The sequence below is a fragment of the Ascaphus truei genome, chromosome 3, assembly GCF_040206685.1.
Source record: "Ascaphus truei isolate aAscTru1 chromosome 3, aAscTru1.hap1, whole genome shotgun sequence".
Taxonomy (NCBI): domain Eukaryota; kingdom Metazoa; phylum Chordata; class Amphibia; order Anura; family Ascaphidae; genus Ascaphus; species Ascaphus truei.
The window spans coordinates 83,767,343-83,787,632 of record NC_134485.1 but is presented as its reverse complement, the minus strand read 5'-3'; the positions used below and the strand labels follow the sequence as shown (position 1 = coordinate 83,787,632).

The 20,290-nt window shown below is 43.2% G+C and overlaps 1 protein-coding gene across 1 annotated transcript in view; it reads left to right on the top strand.

The window, feature by feature from the left end:
• The window catches only part of SLC13A5 (solute carrier family 13 member 5), a 75,045-nt gene extending 67,565 nt beyond the window's left edge, over window positions 1-7,480 (top strand). The window contains exons 9-12 of the mRNA XM_075594429.1: window positions 224-339; window positions 1,383-1,544; window positions 3,237-3,374; window positions 4,629-7,480. Of these exons, the coding sequence (XP_075450544.1) occupies window positions 224-339; window positions 1,383-1,544; window positions 3,237-3,374; window positions 4,629-4,757 (545 nt within the window). The 3' untranslated portion in view covers window positions 4,758-7,480. The remainder of the gene's footprint in view (window positions 1-223; window positions 340-1,382; window positions 1,545-3,236; window positions 3,375-4,628) is intronic.
• The last annotated feature ends 12,810 nt before the right edge of the window (window positions 7,481-20,290 follow it).

The following is a 20,290-nucleotide window of genomic DNA, read 5'->3' as shown; positions in this document are numbered from 1 at the left end:
TGATTCATAATCTGCTGTCTTGATGATTATGCTGTACTGTACAGTATGTTCTATTTATCTCATATACAGTAAAACTAAGAGTGTCTTCTGCTGCATCACAATGGGTGTAGGGCGGATTCCATAGGACACCTTTATGGAAAATGTCCTCACATCATTTATGATAGATAAAGATGGAAGCTCGGAAGAGTGATTACTTTCTGACGAGCTTTGCTTCCATTTATAGAACAGGAGATTTGTTTCCCTGCACCACTGCTGACATGGAAGGTGGTCCACAAACAGATGCCCTGGAGTATTGTGATTCTTCTCGGAGGAGGCTTTGCTTTGGCCAAAGGGAGCGATGTAAGTTTCATTTCATTTTTAAAAAGGCAGAAAACTTTGAGGAGTGTTAGGAAATATATGGCCATATTTGCTGTGGGGCTATATGTGCCAGACAGACCTTACAGCCTGTTACTCAATGTCATGCAATGCTTAAAGGCAAAGTACACCCACAGCGTAATATATCGCCTCAAAAGGTTAAGAGCAGCATGGGAATGGATGGGAGGAATAAAGACTCAGGTATTATTACCCTGATATATTTAGCAGTGTTATTTAAATAGCTATAGTAAGATTTAAGGCCATGGGTTAAAAAGAATTAAAATAAGAGGATTATACAGTTCTGGAAAGATCTGTACCAATGTCTAACGCCTGCAAAACCGGAGCGAAAAAAACTGCACCACATTTATTAGGGAAACATGTCTCACAGGAAGTGCACAAAAAGGAGCACACCTGAGCTACATGCTAACTTGGATATGCAAGTGTATTTACATTTCTTAAATGACCATATATCCCATGTATTTCAGGTGTGTCCCTTTTTGAGCACAGGTGTTACTTCCTATGAAACACATTTCGTAGTGAATCTGGTGTAATTGGCACTCTAATGAAATAGCTTAGTGAATTTGTGTTAACCTCAGGGAACATCACGCCCATTACTGATGTTGATAACAATATGTTATGAACCCTTTGTCAATGGATCTCTGTGGATCTGGCGCTGCGGAGTGAATATACAGGTTATCTAAGTGTCACAGGTGGAATATTACTGCTTAAAGTTCTTATGCAAATTGTGCTTTATTATAAAGCTGAAACCAACCATTACTTATTCCCCAAATCTCCGGCCAAGTCCCATTCATTTGAAGTTGGTTCCACTCATTCAAAGGCACTCAGACATTAGATCTCTCACTGATTTTATGTAAATCCCATTAATTTAAAGTCAGTTTTGCCAGTACCAGGTTTTGCTACTGTTGTTTTAACTTAGCAAAAACAGACAGAGGGACCCCCAAATATAGCTCCCAATGAAAGCCTCCACCACTGGGTTACTATGTCACAACATCTTCTCTTTTCCACAGGCTTCTGGTCTGTCTTATTGGCTAGGGCAACAAATGGCACCTTTACATACCATCCCACCCTGGGCCATCGCAATCATCTTGTCACTGCTGGTTGCCGTTTTCACAGAGTGCGCCAGCAACGTTGCCACAGCAACTCTCTTTCTGCCTATCCTTGCATCCATGGTAAGGCCATCACTGAACATAAACCCTCTCATCTTTCCCAGCAGGAGATTCTTGTCCATCATTCAGTGAACCCAATCAATCAAACCTAACCTTCCCATATAGAAAGTGTGAGGAACGTTACATGCTAGAGTGGTCTACTCAGCATTACTTCAGTACCAATGCATTGGTATTGCAGTAATGCATGGTGCATGGTCCAATGCATGGTGCATTGCAGTGTCCTCTGGAAGAAGTAGGGTTTATATTTTCTCTGTTGGTATGATTTAAGGTTAATATCTTGACTATGTAAATGATGACCAATAAGAACATTTTCCACATATATAATTTAATTAAAAAAATTTAAAACAGTGACAGTTTCTCTTAATCTGCTTCTCTTATATTTTCATATATATATATACTGAATAGAAACAAAGCAACCCAGTATGGGCACTCAGCCACCGTCTGGATGATTATGAACTAATTAAAAGCATTTTTATTTACAATATCTAATAAAATAATGGGTATTAAAAAATTAAAATTGACGCACAATCAGATCCAAAGTAAACCACTAATGTAGGTGTACTGGGCCTGTCACAATAACTAAAGAATAGGTGCACTATTCTCTGCGTCTCTGCACCTACTCAAATTGCAAATTAACATAGTACAATGCCCTATAGTGAGAGCAAACGAAAAGAAGGGCAGGGTGCTAACAACCCTATACACTGTGCAGGTTCCAATAAGAGGCTCTCCCAAATCCCTCAGCAGTATATATATTACCTTAGATGACTGAGTGTAGAGCAAGATGTATAGTCCTTCCTGATCTACCACTCACCAGATGTAATGGCTGCAATGTGTGATATATAACACTGTGGTGCTTGGCGTGAGCACCAGGCAGCGCTGGTGTAAGTGATCAAGGAAAGGGGATAAGAGGACGTGCGTATGGTAAAACGCACTCTGCTGATAATGTAGGGATCAGTCACCTCCACAGTGTATAGGGTTAGCACCCTGCCCTTCTTTTCATTTGCTCTTACTATAGGGCATTATACTATATTCATTTGTTATTTGAGTAGGTGCAGAGACACTTCATGGTGCACCTATTCTTTAGTCATTGTGACTGGCCCAGTAAACCTACCTTAGTGTTTTACTTTGGATCCGATTGTGCGTCAATTGTTGTTTTTTAATACCCATTATTTTATTAGATATTGTAAATAAAATTGCTTTTAATTACTTCATAATCATCCAGATGGTGGCTGAGTGCCCATACTGGGTTGCTGTGTTTCTATTCAGTATATAACTGTACCTTCCCCAGCGGAGCATCTCCACTACAGTATACACTAGGTGATCCGGGGGTACCCTTTCCAGTACACTCTCTTGTATTTTCACTTTGATTTTGTTTGCTGTGTAAAAAACACCACAGTGATGAACGAGAGGTCAAATTTACATAGAACTTGAAATCAACTCAATTTTGTTAGACAAGTGATAAAGTGATTGTTTAATATAATTATTTCACCCCTTTGATACCAGAAAGGACTGCATTACATTATGGTGCAATGCGTTACTGGATCTTTTGTCAGCGAGGAGATTAAATGCAGTGCCAGTATATTTCTATTTATTTACTTTAACCAATCTATGGGACACAAGTAACATGGCAACCCATACTCTTTTTGTCTCTTCTCCTCCTTGCAGTATCCTTAACCTCTCTTTCTCCATTCCCAGTCAAGATCAATCGAGGTCAATCCACTCTACATCATGATTCCGTGTACACTCAGCACCTCCTTTGCCTTCATGTTACCTGTGGCCACACCACCAAATGCCATTGTCTTCTCATATGGTCATCTCCGTGTTGCAGATATGGTAATAACATTCAGTTATTCTACTGAATTTCATCTCCAATCTTCAACATAGCATTAATGTAACAAACAAGAACATTCTAATAAAGAACAATATGTACAGAGTCTGTACAGGCATACCCCGCTTTAAGGACACTCACTTTAAGTACACTTGCGAGTAAGTACATTTCGCTCAATAGGCAAACAGCAGCTCACGCATGCGCCTGTCAGCACGTCCTGAACAGCAATACTGGCTCCCTACCTGTACCGAAGCTGTGCGCAAGCAGGGAGACTATAGAGCCTGTTACAAATGCCTTATTTACATCAGATATGCACGTATATGACAATTGCAGTACAGTACACGCATCGATAAGTGGGAAAAAGGTAGTGCTTCACTTTAAGTACATTTTCACTTTACATACATGCTCCGGTCCCATTGCGTACGTTAATGCGGGGTATGCCTGTATATAGTTATACACCATGCATTCAATGCACATACACACACCAGTCTGTGTATATATAATGTGAATGCGTGTGGCTATTTATTAACTGCAAACATTTTAGAAATACAAGTGAACAAAACAGATTTAGGTTTAGAAAACCCCCACAAATCCAAATTGAAGCAATTATATTTTTGTTTCTTTGATGAAGCTGCTGCCATTTTTTTATGCTAGGATTGCGCTGTTGCAGTTGGAAGACATCAATAAATACAGTAACTCCCTCAACATTGTTCCCCAACTTGATCTCAGCAGATGCCCTACAATCTTCAGAAGGACTGACCCGTTATAATTGGCACAATTATATAATTTAGCATTTGACATTACCTTGGGCAACTGTTGTTCTAAATCCCAAACAATAATCTGAATGTCCTAGAATTAAATGCAGACAGAATCACCAATTGACAATTGAAAGGCAAAAACAGATAATCTCTTATTAATACACTCCTGCAATACATTAGCCACCTGTAATGGTATGGATTAATCCTGCTCCTCCTGTACCTTATCTAGAATTCGGTTGTGCTGGGTTATCTGATTCTCCACTGCTCCAATACATTACCAATAAAGGCTTGGATTATGTGACTTTTGCCCTTTTCCTGTAGTACAACAACCGAAGGATCTAGGGTTTATGTGATTCTTAATGTAATTCCTGGTCGCAAAAAACATTAAATATGCAGATCATAGATTAACCACTTCTATGCAGTGGAACCCATGCTTTCTGATTTGTGTGCATGTGAGTGTTACCTAACATAATCCTTATAATTTATCACTGATTGTTCCAGGTAAAAACCGGTTTTATGATGAATATTATTGGTGTCATATGTACCACCATAGCCATCAATAGCTGGGGCCGCCCCATGTTCGGCCTGGACACATTCCCAACCTGGGCCAACACCACGGATGGAAAGTGATGACCCAAGAGAAGGTTAAGGCCAGAATCCATGGACATAGGCACAGAGACACAGGCCCTACCATCGACACTTCCACTGTTCAAGGCTCCTGGTAATCACCTGATTTGTCATATGTCACTGAAAGAAGGGGATCTTGGACCACAGTTACAGAGAAGTTTGAACCGATTAAATAAACTCCCTTCTTACAAAGTCAGAAACATAAAGCAATGAAATTCAGAGATACGAGTTGCCCTTAGAAAAGCTATGCAAAAAAGAGATGCCATAACCTTTAGACTGTGATCTTAAGAAGAACTTTGGTCTTAGACTACATCTACTGGATTCCAGTAATCACTGGTTATTTAACTATGAAGCAGCAATGCTAATAATATATTTGTCTTATATATTGCATTTTCACTGTACATAGAATTGTTAAGACATAAGTCATTACCCCATTGATGTATAAAGTAACATACTTTTTGGTGCTCAGGGAGATAAAGGGCTATATTTACTAAGCGGTGCAATTCCGTAGGATAAAAGGGTGGTGAAGTGGCGCCAATCCTATTAATACTATAAAAATGCAATAAATACTTATAGTCCCGCAGCTAGAGTCCCAGGAGGTAATTCAAACTCCTCCTCACATGAAACGTTGTAAAAATATAAAAGTCCTCCAGCGCGTGGTCTTATTGCTTTTTCCTCCGTGATATGTGAAAAGAGAAACAGAGAACACACCACAAACAAGTGGTATAATACACGTCGACAGTGCTAGAAATATCTGTAGAGAAGTGGGATTAGGGAACTTTACACTTGCCTGTATTTTTGTTCCCGTAGCGTCTACTCCTCTATATACTTCTTGCTGTTACCTTAAAAGATGAAAGTGGAGAGAGGCATAGCATAATACTGTTTATTGAGAACGTTAAAAATATATAGAAAAAATGACACTCACAAACGTCCAAACACACAAAGTGTGATTGTTGCAGCAGCTGTCAGTGTCCTGGAGCAGTATCTCTGTGTATGGGGATACCAGTAGTCACTTGTTTTTTCAGCCCTTAGTTGATAACCAGGTCCCACGGCAGCTGGAGGCTTTCCCAGACTTGTGCACAGTCTGGTCTGCTCCTCTCTGTCCGCATCTCTGCACCGCGCATGCGCCGGTCTCTCCGCTGGTTCTCGAAGCTGATTGGGCTATCCACAATCCCCAGAGATACGGTGGCTCCAAATAATCAAAAGGCATCCACATCAAACGCGTTTCGCCAGGTTTGGCTTCTTCGGTGATGTCATAGTGGGTGTAAGGCAGTTTCCTTTATAGTGCTCCGGTTTTGACTCCTCCCAATTGCTTAATTAAACCCTTCAATTTGTATAGGAGCTCTGATTGTCAGTCTACATTTGTACATGTTCCTATCAAGCTAAGGAACATATTAAAATACATATAGATAAAAAGATACCATTAAAATCATAAAATTATGCATACAAATCATAAACATATTCAGATAAAGGCTGCAATTTCCATATCCATGTTGAGACCTAATGGGGCTAGTGTTTGCAGGATAAATATCCAAAAGGTTTCCCTCTTGGACATTTTCTGACCAAAGTCTCCTCCTCTCCAATCATGCTCTACTTTTTCTATCCCCCAAAATCTCAAACATCTATGGTCCATGCCATGTTTCAGTTTATAGTGCTGGGATACACTATGGGTCTCCAATCCATTTGTGATGTTCCTTATATGCTCACCAATTCGTGTTTTTAATTTTCGGATTGTCCTATCCACATACTGCAATTTACAGCTGCATTCTAATGCATATATTATTCCTTTGCTGTTGCATGTGATGTTTGATTTAATAACATATTTAAGTGGAGATATAGTACTCATGAATTCCTTTATTTTTGTTTCTTGCTTCCTATTATTGTTACAGGCTTTACAGTTAAGACATTTAATAAACCCCTTAGAGGCTTGGTCTAACCAGTTTTGTTTTGTTGTTTTATTTAGAAAGCTTGGTACTTGCTTCTGTTTTAAGTTCGAAGCCCTCGAAAAGATCACATCTGGTTTATGACTAATAACCTCCTTCAGCCATTGGTCTTTTTGTAGCACATGCCAGTGTTTGTTAAGAATTCCTCTAATGTCATTAGATTGTGTGCTGAACTTGGTTATAAAAGGAATTCTTTGATTGCTTCCTCTTGTGCTTTCTTGTGTGTTAGTTTTGTAGTCTAACATCTTTAATCTATCTAGACAATTCACTTTTTGGATTGCATTACTTATTATTTTATTCTGGTATTTTTTGTCGAAATTTTTTTTCTCATTGTATCTATTTGCGATTCGTAATCTTCTTTCTTTGTGCAATTCCGTTTTAAACGTCTAAATTCCCCATAGGTTTATGATTTGTATGCATAATTTTATGCTTTTTTTTCCAACTTTATATTTTATTGAATTTTCAAAAGATACAGACATTTTTGCACAAATTATAAAACACTCCATACGCTCTGTAGCTTGTCCATATCTGTCTGAAATGGCAAGACGCAAACACCAATCACACATCCAACATGTACAGGGGGGGAAAGACACACTGGGGAAGAGAGGTATGGGGGTGGGGGAGTCACTGAGGATCTTCAATCCAACGTCATGCTAGGCACATCTCTACACTTCTCCATCCTTCTTTTGGTTCTGGTGCGGGAGACCTCTGCAGCATAATTTTATGATTTTAATGGTATCTTTTTATCTATATGTATTTTAATATGTTCCTTAGCTTGATATTAATATGTACAAATGTAAACTGACAATCAGAGCGTCTATACAAATTGAAGGATTTAATTAAGCAATTGGGAGGAGTCAAAACCGGAGCACTATAAAGGAAACTGCCTTACACCCACTATGACATCACCGAAGAAGCCAAACCTGGCGAAATGCGTTTGATGTGGATGCCTTTTGATTATTTGGAGCCACCGTATCTCTGGGGATTGTGGATAGCCCAATCAGCTTCGAGAACCAGCGGAGAGACCGGCGCATGCGCGGTGCGGAGACGCGGATAGAGAGGAGCAGACCAGACTGTGCACAAGTCTGGGAAAGCTTCCAGCTGCCGTGGGACCTGGTTATCAACTAAGGGCTGAAAAAACAAGTGACTACTGGTATCCCCATACACAGAGATACTGCTCCAGGACACTGACAGCTGCTGCAACAATCACACTTTGTGTGTTTGGACGTTTGTGAGTGTCATTTTTTCTATATATTTTTAACGTTCTCAATAAACAGTATTATGCTATGCCTCTCTCCACTTTCATCTTTTAAGGTAATAGCAAGAAGTATATAGAGTAGTAGACGCTACGGGAACAAAAATACAGGCAAGTGTAAAGTTCCCTAATCCCACTTCTCTACAGATATTTCTAGCACTGTCGACGTGTATTATACCACTTGTTTGTGGTGTGTTCTCTGTTTCTCTTTTCACATATCACGGAGGAAAAAGCAATAAGACCACGCGCTGGAGGACTTTTATATTTTTACAACAATTCCGTAGGACACCATCCTGCACTGGAAGACATCTTGATGGCCCTTTTATCTCAATGGCCAATACAGTGGCCTTCCAGCATCAGAATGTGTCTTTTGGAGTAGCAACGCTTAGTGAATATGGGCCAAAATGACGTTCCTAGGAAGCTAACATTGGGATTCGAACCAGGTTTAGCCATGTCACAGACTGTAATGTTACCACTGTATGTACTACTCCTTCCTCCTCTCGAAAAGCATGGTGTTGCATTTACAATCATTGCAATTACACAAACAAGTACTCAACAGAATACTTCAAAGCTATACAGCATATCATTACTGATCCACTGTATCTTTGTGTTGTGCCCTTATCTCCTGTGATGCTTTTTATGGTACTGTACTTTTGTTACACTTCCCAAAGTATTTTTGCACTGTCATCTGTTTGTTGTGTCACTGCCCCACTTTCCTCTTTCTCTGTTTAGCAGTCCCTCAAACTGTTGTATGCAAAGTTCTCTCTCTCTCTTCTGGCCTTATTTAATAAGATACAAAGAGGCTGATAGCAGTGCAGCTGACCAAAAAGCTGCCATTGACTTAAATGGCAGTTTCACATTCGTCCTATTATTTCTGCTATTCCTCTTCTGACACTCTCCTGTTCTCCTCCTCAACAGCACTTTGCTGTTTACTTATACTTAGCAATTACATCCCTCCCCCCCCCCCCCCCCACTACTCTCTCACATCCCACCCTGCTCCACATTCTCTTACTGTCCTATCAATACGTTTCCAACCTATGTACCCAAACCACCTTTCTAAAACAACCCATTACAATGATACATCTATATGATTTTCAATTGATTAAGTATATATTAACCCTTTTGCTGCCTGTGGGACCAGCAATGCCAAGGTGTTTGTGAGAAGAATGGAAGGTACATCATATGTCACCAACAAAATCATGGACCACAACACAGTAATACAATAAAGTGCAGATACAAGATTGCACTATTTTAAGCCCTATGTTTCTATGCTGAAGGAACAATGTCATGAATTATGGTTATTGTGATCTGATACGCTTTATAGATAACTTTACGAAGACTTCTTTTTATGTTGCATGGTGTACATTTAATATTTGCTTTAATTGTATATAGAGAATGTTGTGAATCAGGACCCACTAAAGCTGCTTAAGGGACCAAAGCAATTACTTAGTCTGATTATTCTCTGCTGAATTATACATCTTGTGTGGCAAAGCATAGGCTGGCGAAGTTTACAGGTTTATTATGTAGTGCCAGCTACTAAGGTCAAGCTGATGAATCTAAAAGTTCAAATCAACGTTCCATAAATGTGTTGCTACCAGAATTAACTGTACTAAAAGCTCAAATAAAATGTCATACCTGAATAATTTATTTACCTCTCTCATGGAATTAGAATGATTGATATCGCAACTGAGAAGCATTAAATCTGTCAGTCATATACTCCATTCTTAGAAACTTCTGCATTGTATGTGCCAGAAATACACAGAAATACACTATAACTCCTCCTGCTTGCAAGGGTGAAAAGGGCATTCTCTTGTGTAAACACTGAATTCATTGCACAGGTTAGTGCCACCTCACCTTGCTTTATCAACTCTGATGTCAAATATATAGATAGCACTTGTATAGCAAAGCACGGAACCCATATATACCGGTATATCGTTTTATGGTCAATTCAAGTTTGCAATACTGTGAGCTTTAAATAATGTAGCATCTCGTCAACATTTTTGGGGCCATATTTAATAAGCAGTGCTCTTCAATCTATCACCTTCCAGTACTGAAAGACCCCTTACTGTGCATTCACCTCGAACAGGTCAGAAGGTGCCTTCTGACCATAGGAGGTCCATACACAATATTGTTTTTCTTGAGACAAGGGATCATTCCTGATAGGAAACAGTGTATAATTAATCACACTATGCATACTGTAAACAGAACGTTTTCTGTGGTGTGAAAGTATAAACACAAGTTGGTATGTGTATTTTGTGCATAGAGAAGAGGGAAACACATTGTTTTCTGATCATACAGGCACACAACATGGTTTAGGATGTGTGCAATGTTAGTATGGAGAAATGCAGCTACAGGAAGCCCATGGCAAAAAAATGGTCTCTCTTATCTATGCAACATACAGTAGCAATACAGCATGTGTAGTATGTAGCATGGGCAATGCAAGGATGGGACATAATAGTCCATGTCTTCTACACAATGAACTGGCAAAATACATCTTCCATCCAAGTGAATTGACTGTAAAGGGTCTTCAGACAGGTCTGCTGACGGGGGGAGAGCTTGGACAAGTGTCCCAATGCTGAAAGTTCAGCCTTCAGCCTGCCCAATGATCGGGCCAAACTTCCCTATGGGGCCACCGGGGCCTCCGTGTGCTGCAGGGTCCCAGCTCTCCTCAGCTGAGAGAGGGGTGAGTGAGAGAAAGATTGAGAAAGAAGAGCATGTGAGAGAGGGGGGAGGCGGAGTGACAAAGAGGGAGGGGTGAGTGGGAGAGAGAATGCGGTGAAAGAGAGAAAGGGGTGAACGATAGAGAGGAGGGTGAGAGATAAGGGTGGTGATTGAGAGAGAATGGAGTGATAAAGACGGGTGAGTGAAGGAGAGGGGCAAGGGAGTGAGAGAAGGGAGGGTGAGTGGTGAGTGAGAAGTCCGTGAGTGACTAGTGTGAGAGGAGTGAGATAGGGGTGAGTGAAGGGGAGGCAGAGGGGGGAGTGAAAGAGAAAGTGATCTTGCAGGGTCGCCGACAGGGGGGAGCCCCCAGGTGGGGACTCTAGTCCCAGGAAAGCTGTTGGCTGTTGGCTGACCTGTCTTCAGATAATGGAAAGTGTCTAGCAAAGCTTAGTAAATATGGTCCAACTTATTAAACAGGATGATATTTCCAGTGTCTGTATGCAGGTCTCTGTGTACAATATGTACAGTACATACAAATTACATGCTTCTGGCAACACTTTACATTACTAAGGGTATTGCAAGGTTTGGCTTTCTGACATGGAACATAAAAATGGGTACAGTACACTTTAGTTCTTCGGTCAACATGGGATACAGGAGCTTGCAAGCAACTTCCTACAAAGACACCATTTAACATGCAATTTATCATAGGCAAAGATCATTTTATCAATGATATACTTTAAAATCTGCATTTATTTATAAATACTAATATATACAGTAGCAAGAGAAGGCAACCTCGTGAGAGGAATCAGTGGAGCACTGCAAGCAGGGTAGGGCGCAGGTAGAATGCAGATAGTGCACTACTCTGTTCCTTTTGTTATGTCTCCAGTCACTTATTAAATTAGATTTTTAATTCATGGTGTGCCATTTCTATCTGCATTCTACCTGCGCCCTACCCTGCTTGCAGTGCTCCACTGATTCCTCTCATGAGGTTGCCTTCTCTTGCTATCAATTACTACAGCCGGATGCACTTCTGGATGAGCCACTACCTGCAACTAGGCTCCGTTGAGCTTTCACTCTAACAGTGAGTTATTTATGGATTTTAAATATATCCTTCAATACCAGACACCCTCTATGCTCTAAGTAGTCTCATTTAAGTGTGGTGGTGAACGGGGGTATACTTTCACCTTTTGGTTGTTGTGTCCCCCAAGTACCCCATAAATCCCACTTTTATTAGCCTACCCGTGCGACTACTACAATATGAGCTATAGGTGATCATTTTCTGGTACACTACTGATGCTCTGTATATGCTAAGAGCTATTACATAATATATTTCCAAGATTGATGCTTATTGCTCACCACTAAAGGGCTTCAAAGAAGATTGGAATTATTTACATGTGGATTGTATTCTGTTGCACCGATGCCTTGGACTGTATGTCTACCTATATACTATTAATATATACAGTACATACAATAGAAGTGGTGATAGATGATCAGCATATCATAGGAAAGTTATCAAACCACTCATCAATCTTCAAGCTGCTGTAATTAACTGAAGATTCTAAGTTTCAACCAATGGGGGACAGGCAGTGCGGTGATGCTCAGCTTTCCCACACTGGCAGGAATAGGTACCGGAAAGTTTTAATACGTACAGAACATATAAAATAGGTATGGTACCTGCTAAATAGGTACAGTTGGAGAGTTTGGGAATTGGGAATATAATATATTTTATAGTTCAATATAAGCAGAGTCTAGTTGAAGGTTTCTCTTTATATATGAGTTTACACACAAACCAAGCTTAGAAACTTCAGGTGAGAACTCTGGTTTTGCTGCTGTATGTGACACAGCCCTGTACCGCCAAATCAAGGGCACAATGTTAATCACTGGAAAATGGCGAGCATAGAAGCTGCTATGTAAATAACCACCATTATTCTCTCAAAAACTCTACATACAGTAGCTCAAAACAAAATCTTTATATTGTATTATGTTTCGTTGTGATACATTTTCAAATCTTACGCAAAATAAAGTTATCTTTTTTTAATTCATTTCACTGTGCTTGTGTTTTTCTGCTTTGTGCAGCATTGACTGCCCTGTCAGTGTTATGTGGAAGATAATTGGGAAGTCAATAAACATTGTTAGAAAAGCACACTTATCAGTGTGTAGCCATGCTGTAAAATGGTCTGCAGTTGTCTCTCCTGCTGGCAGTAAACCTGGTAAGTTACAGGTTGCCAGCAGTAATCATGGAGGTTTGCCCTCACACCCTGGTGAGGTGTCCTGTGTATGGATGGGAGTGGCTACATACTCTGAGTCCACAGTTAGTGACATCAGAGATGTGCCTGTTTCCTGAAGTATATAAGGCACAGCACTGCCCAAAGTTAGTGTTGAACAGGCGTTGGAGGAAGGAATCAGTCTGTGTTGAGACTTGTGAATGGAGGGCCCACTAGTGCAGTAACTAGTGGCCCGTTTCTACATCAAGTAGCATCAAGCCTGACAAGGCCACACTGTGTCCAGGGACCTGGCACAGGGGTGATCTCCCTGAGGGGAGAGGGGATCCCACTCCATTGGGAGGGCGTACCTTTTTAAGGGAATGTACGGCAAGATGTGCGGCTGAGCTAACCGCTGCAAGGGGCAGTCTGCCCATACTATCGTCAATAAAGATGCCCTGTTCAAAGACAACCCCACTGTGTGAGTGTGAAGTTACTCTCCAGTGGAAGTCACCACCAAGAATGAGTTCCTCATCAGAACCATCTCCCTGCGGATGCAGAGATCCTGATGAGGTGGAGGCGCTGCACGTGATATAGGTAGGACTCGCACACACTACCTCAGCTGCCTGTCTGGATTGACAGTCCCCGAACACCATCATGCGGGAGACTCAGGAGTCCTGTTGCCAACAGGTGCACCACCAGACATGACCATGTAATGGGGGCTGGATAGACCACAGGGGCCAATATGAGATTGGGTGGGTCAGACTAGAGGGAATACCCGTTACATTTGGAGGTGCTGCTGAGATACCTGTCAACAGGACAGGCTTTTGCTAGGCACACTGGGAAACAGGGAGAGTGTCTGCTGCCACTTTGTGCTGCGTGGGACGGAGCCAGGGGTAGTCAGGGAAGCTGCTGGAGCTGCAGACCGCACGGACGACCTGGGATCCTGCAAGGAGTTAGTGGGGCTGGAGCTGGGCTATAGCTGTCCTAGTCACCTTGAGGTAGTGCTAGGGTAGGACGCCTAAAGGGATAGACTGTTATCTAGGTCAGGAATCCTGGAGAGGGTCTGCGCTAGACTGACCAACAGTAGGTAGACGCCCAAGTACTGCATGGAAGAGCCAGAGTACTCTAGCCCATTCCAGACCACTTACCAAAGGGAGCACAGACTGGGAGGAAGGAGATACAGCAGACACAGCAAGAGTGAGCCTAGCCTGAGGTAGTGCAAATATGAGTCAGATCTACATTAGGTACACAAGGTGGTGCACAAGGCATTTTTATTGTATCGGTGTGGCAGCTGCCCCGCAGAGAGGAGCTCCATGTACAATAAAACAATATACAGTAACCAAATGGTGACCGCAAGAATGGAGGATTCGCGCGGTGCGGAAGGTCCAAGATGGCGGATGGAGGCCGAGGGAGAGAGCGCACATGGCATGTGTGCGGGTGAAGAGCAAGCTACAGAAGCAACTTTTGTGAGCCTGCTGTGGAGTGGCGCGAAAGTTGTGGCTGCGCCGTGTTGGTCCTGCCTAGGACCTTGGGGTACTAACCCTAAGGACAGTGAGGAGGACATTGTTGTGAGATATGAGGAGCGTAATGGACTTGCTTGTCATTCGACGTACAAACAGTCAAAAGCTACCTCAGCTGATAACAAGATTGACATTGCAAACCAAAATGGAGATTCCCGCTTCCCTGGGAAACCGCGTGGACCATTTGCAGAAAATGTTGCAAATTCTCAACTTGCAGAGAGTTGGCCAGGAGTGGCGCCAACAGGAAAACCCCACCCTGATGGGGAGTATGCCACGAAAGCTGGAGCCGCGCCCTCATGAACTATGACTAACTCAGCCCCGGTGCTGGGTCATCTGACAGATTTAAGGGACCTCCCCCTAATCTCAACCAGGGGGAGTGGTTTCCAGTTTTGGCAGATGCGGATGGAGTTAGCTGGAGGAGGGGTTGCCAAACCAGCCCTGCACTTCAGTTGCGAGGAGCCAGCGAGCAGAACAGACCACTATTAAGAGTGCCTCCTATAGTGACCATGGGCTGCAAATCTGAAGAGGGATCTCTGATATCGACTCAGCCCTACTCGGCTCCAGGAGGCTTCCTGGTACTTCGAGTCGCTGGTACCGAGACAGTGGCGTGCCTATGCCTAAAGTGTCGCCTGCCGGGGGGTGCTGTGAGTACTACAGCGCAATGCGGCCTGCAATATCTGTGGCCCATGCCAACGTTCGTGCCGGTCCAGGCAGTAGAGGCCGCGGGAGATGTAGCTACACTGGCGACACACTTTATTCGAGCTCGGCTAGTCCCACGAATTCGGGTATACTCGGGTGTATTGAGGTTTGTGACTGTTTTCTGCCCGAGTGCATTGCGTTATTTTCCAGGCAGGGATTGAAGCATTTTATTCCCGCTGGCTGCAATACTGCACAGTATATATATATATACTGCATTACAATTCATGAATTTATGCCATCTGGTAGACACGCGAAGCATTGCAGCCTATTAAATCCTAATCATTATCATTTAACAGATCAGCCGCCTGTCAGCCAGGCATGAACCGTGGCTGGGAAGGCAAACGCAACGGGGCTTGTCAGAGGTGAGGAGCGGCGCATTCCAGGTATCTGCCAGGTACATACTGGGTATTTGCTCGAATAAAGTGTGTCGCAGCAGTATGTTATCGGCGGAACTCCCCGGTGCGCTCTGGAGGGAGCATGCGGATCCCGGAGAAAGGGGATCGGGCCCGGCTATCAAAGCTTAGCCGGACGAAAAAGACAATCACCGACGCGGTGATAAAAGAGAGGCTCACCGCCGATCACCGAGCGGAGTGCCCCTACCTAAGTCGAAGTTGGATTCCTCCGATGAGGAACCTGCAGTTCCTACCGCAGTAATAACACGACCGCCGGCGAGTCACTGTAGCAGTACTATCAAAAGAGTACCACTCACCTGTGTCGGCAGTGAACGAAGCCGAGTATCGCCCATACAGCGGCAACACAAGCGGCGAAGTCCCACGGCCGTGGTGACCAGCGGTTCTGATGGCGGCAGATCCACCCCGACACCACGGAGGTCTGCAGTTGTCTCTCCTGCTGGCAGTAAACCTGGTAAGTTACAGGGGTGCCAGCAGTAATCATGGAGGTTTGCCCTCACACCCTGGTGAGGTGTCCTGTGTAAGGATGGGAGTGGCTACATACTCTGAGTCCACAGTTAGTGACATCAGAGATGTGCCTGTATCCTGAAGTACTGCCCAAAGTTAGTGTTGAACAGGCGTTGGAGGAAGGACTGTGTTGAGACTTGTGAATGGAGGGCCCACTAGTGCAGTAACTAGTGGCCCGTTTCTACATCAAGTAGCATCAAGCCTGACAAGGCCACACTGTGTCCAGGGACCTGGCACAGGGGTGATCTCCCTGCGGGGAGAGGGGATCCCACTCCATTGGGAGGGCGTACCTTTTTAAGGGAATGTACAGCAAGATGTGCGGCTGAGCTTACCGCTGCAAGGGGCAGTCTGCCCATACTATCGTCAATAAAGATGCCCTGTTCAAAGACAACCCCACTGTGTGAGTGTGAAGTTACTCTCCAGTGGAAGTCACCACCAAGAATGAGTTCCTCATCAGAACCATCTCCCTGCGGACGCAGAGATCCTGATGAGGTGGAGGCGCTGCACGTGATATAGGTAGGACTCGCACACACTATCTCAGCTGCCTGTCTGGATTGACAGTCCCCGAACACCATCATGCGGGAGACTCAGGAGTCCTGTTGCCAACAGGTGCACCACCAGACACGACCATGTAATGGGGGCTGGATAGACCACAGGGGCCAATATGAGATTGGGTGTGACCGACTAGAGGGAATACCCGTTACAAATGTATATATACCCTTGCCTAATAAATATAAAAGAAACAAGTCTAAACCAATGTGGCAAAATAAATAGGTAGGGGAGGAAATGGAAAAGAAGAGGCAGGCATTTAGATATTTGAAGTCAGAAGGGATGGAGGCATCATATCAGAATTATAAGGAATGTAACAAAAGTTGCAAAAGGGCACTCAAATCGGCAAAACATTTAAATGAAAAAGGATAGCAATAGAAAGTAAGATTAACCCTTCAAAGTTCTTAAAGTACCTAAATAGAAATATTTAGATAGGCAGGCAAATTATTGGAGATAAGGAAAAAGCAGAGGTATTAAACACATTCTTTGCCTCTATATTTACCAGGGAGGAATCAAGTGCAAAAATAGTGCCACAGGAGGAAGCCTCAACCTCTATATTAATAAATGATGGGATGATTAAGAAGTGCTTAGACAGCTTGCTAAAATTAAAATAAATAAAGCACCTGGCCCCGATGGTATACACCCAAGGGTTCTAAGGCTGAGTCCCCGCTGGCACTGAGCACGCTCATGCTTGGAGAGCGCTCCAAGCATGAGCGCCGGGTGTCCTGGCATTTGCGCGTGGGGGTATTGAGTGCACTTGAAAGTATAATTTGTAGGTTTACCTAAGCGCCGAGCGTGGGTGAGTGTGTGCGCCCGCGCATGAGTGCCACGCGCACCGCGTGAGCGGGGACGTACATATATCTATATATGTAAGTAACCACCACAAGCACCGCCCGCTCAGCACCAGCGGGGACTCAGCCTTAAGGAGCTAAGTTCAGAAATAGCCAAACCATTACCTTTAATATTCAACAACTCAATTTTCACAAGCTCAGTACCACAAGATTAGACTAAAGCAGAAGTGGTGCCTATATTTAAAAGAGGGAGCTAGATTACAACCACGGAATAACTAACCTGTAAGCCTGACATCAATATTGGGGAAGCTACTTGAAGGGTTAGTATTTGATAATATTCAGGAATACCTAATGGATAAATACATTATTAGTAATAGTTGGCATGGATTAATTAAGGATGGGTTATGCAAAACTAACAATTATCTCCAATAATTTGCCTAACCTTATTAGTTTCTTTGAGGAGGAAAGTAGAAATTTAGACCAGGGTAATGCAGTTGATTTTGTAAAAATATTTGCACCTGGATTGAAAATTGGTTGGCGGATAGACAACAGATAGTTGTCATCAATGGAACCTTTTCAGGTTGGACTAAAGTTTTAAGTGGAGTACCACAACGATCAGTAATGGGAACCCTTCTTTTTTATGTACTGTCACGGCCCCTTTTATTCTCCAAGATCTCCGGTTTGTTTGTGTATTTTTTTTTCAATGCCACGCACTTCACCGCGTTCGTGCCGCATTCATGCAGAGACAGCGCCAATAGTACTGTAGTTATCAGTGAAAGTTTGTATACAGCACACCGCCCATAAAGTTGCACGCACGCCGCCCATAATGTTACAGTAGCTTGCTTGTGTACCTCTAATTAAACCTACAATTAAATACTTTGTGTAAATAGCTTGCTTGTGTACCTACAATTAAATAAGCACAGTGCTATTAACTGTACAATGCACGCGGCCGCGGCTTTAAATGCCGGAACATGCCGCATCAAACACTGCATCTGCCCGCGGTTTTAAAATTCGCGCTGAAACGGCTGCAGGAGGCTAAAGGCGGCCGCCACTGTAACTTGTTAATTAATGACATTGGGGTTGGCATAGAGAGCAAAGTCTCCAGCTATGCTTGTGCATGGTAGTAAAATCAAAGCAGGATGTCATTTCTCTACAGAAGGACTTGGATAAACTGGAAACTTGGGCAGGCAAATGAGTTTTAATATAGATAAATGTAAGGTCATGCATTTGGGAAAAAATAAATTAGGTCAATCCTTGATGGAGATGGATTTAGGAGTGCTTGTAGACAGCAGGCTTAACAAGAATACACAACAGGAAAACTGTATAGGATACCCCCGCGTCAGCTATAGTGAATATAGAGCGGAGGCGCAACTAGGGTAGGTAAATAGTATAACACTAGATGAGACATAGGAACCCAATTAGAGCACTTGTCCACCCTGCAGGATGATTGGTGGTAATTTTAATAATAATCTTTATTAGAACGTGGACAATAAAATGTAGGGCATTAAAATAAAATAAATAGACGCACAAATGATCCCCGGAGGAATAACACAAGGGAGACTTCAGATCTATAAATGTACGGGATAGGGTATATCGGTGTATAATGCAACTATCCCTGATGATCCCCTTGTGGACGGGGGTATCATAAAAATGGAGGGGGGAGTAGAAACAATGACCACAGGGTGGAGTATACCTTAGGACTGTGGAGGATGTCAAAGGTAAGTCTGATCCTCTGAACATCTGTCCTGTTGGTAGAGAATCCATGTGTGCTACCTTGATAATCAAAAACCAAAGTATGTTGATTGATTGCCGTACAAATGCGTGTAAACAACGATCTAAGAACAGATCAGTGCATACAATAACTGCACATATGAAGTATCATAATCGAAACTTAGTAGTTGGTATAATAAGAACTCCTGACACTAGGAAAGGAGACCGCAACAATGTAGCTAAATAACTGATACAAGGGACAAAGTAGCTAGAAGGAGACACTGGATCTAAATACCAATGAGCCTGTGGCTCTAACAATGTAAATGCTTCACTCGTGGTCAGGATAAGGCACCATTTGGAGTGAATGGACTCTAATACTCATAAATTGAGACCGGAGAACAGAGTTGGTAATGGGGACTGGCGGCAGGCAAGTAAATGCCTTTGGTCAGTTAAACAAGTGAGCACTGATAAAGAGAGTATATAATGCTCATATAAGAGGGATCTATGCCCCCAGTAGGATTATAGAGTGCTGTTGTAATACTGCGGGACAAACATAAATAGCCCCAATATATCATATATATATATATATATATCAAATAGCAATATGAGAGTGGAGCCGCCGGTGACTAAAAAATAAGTTAAAAATGTATACCCAGGGAAGGTACCAAACATTGGTGCCGTGGAAGTACCCCCTTTTCCCCCTGTAGGAACTCCTGGTGACTATGGAGTCACTGCATGGAGTCTGTAAGGCTGCGTCCATAGACAATGCAGCCGTGCGGAGGGTGAGGGAAAGCGGGTGCTTTCCCTGGCCTTAGTACGTGCGCCGTCCAGGGGCGTGTCTATGGGCAGGCCAGTGACGTCACGGAGCTGGTTCGCCCTCATTGGGCGAACCACTCACGTGACAGCCCTATCACGCGAGAAATCAGATTTGACTGATTTCACGCGCATCGCACGCCTCCTCCTGCTTCCGCGCGCACACGCCTGCACGCTGTATAGACACGATCACTGCCTTTAGACAGTCTGATTGCTCAGCGTGCGGACGCGTCCGCGTGGTCTGCCCCTGTATGGACGCAGCCAAAGGTGCAGGAGTGGTGCGCCACAGCTTCTCTCCGTGAGAGTCAGTGAGTGCGGTTTGAGTGATCAGCCCTGCGCGTGCACTTGTTGAGGGTGAAGGCGACGCGAGCATAATCAAGGCAAAGTAAGGAGGGGCGTCCCATAGGAGCAGTCAGGATTTAAATAGCAGCACCGAGGTAGTTTAATTGCTTGGTTAATCCTCTGTGTACCAAA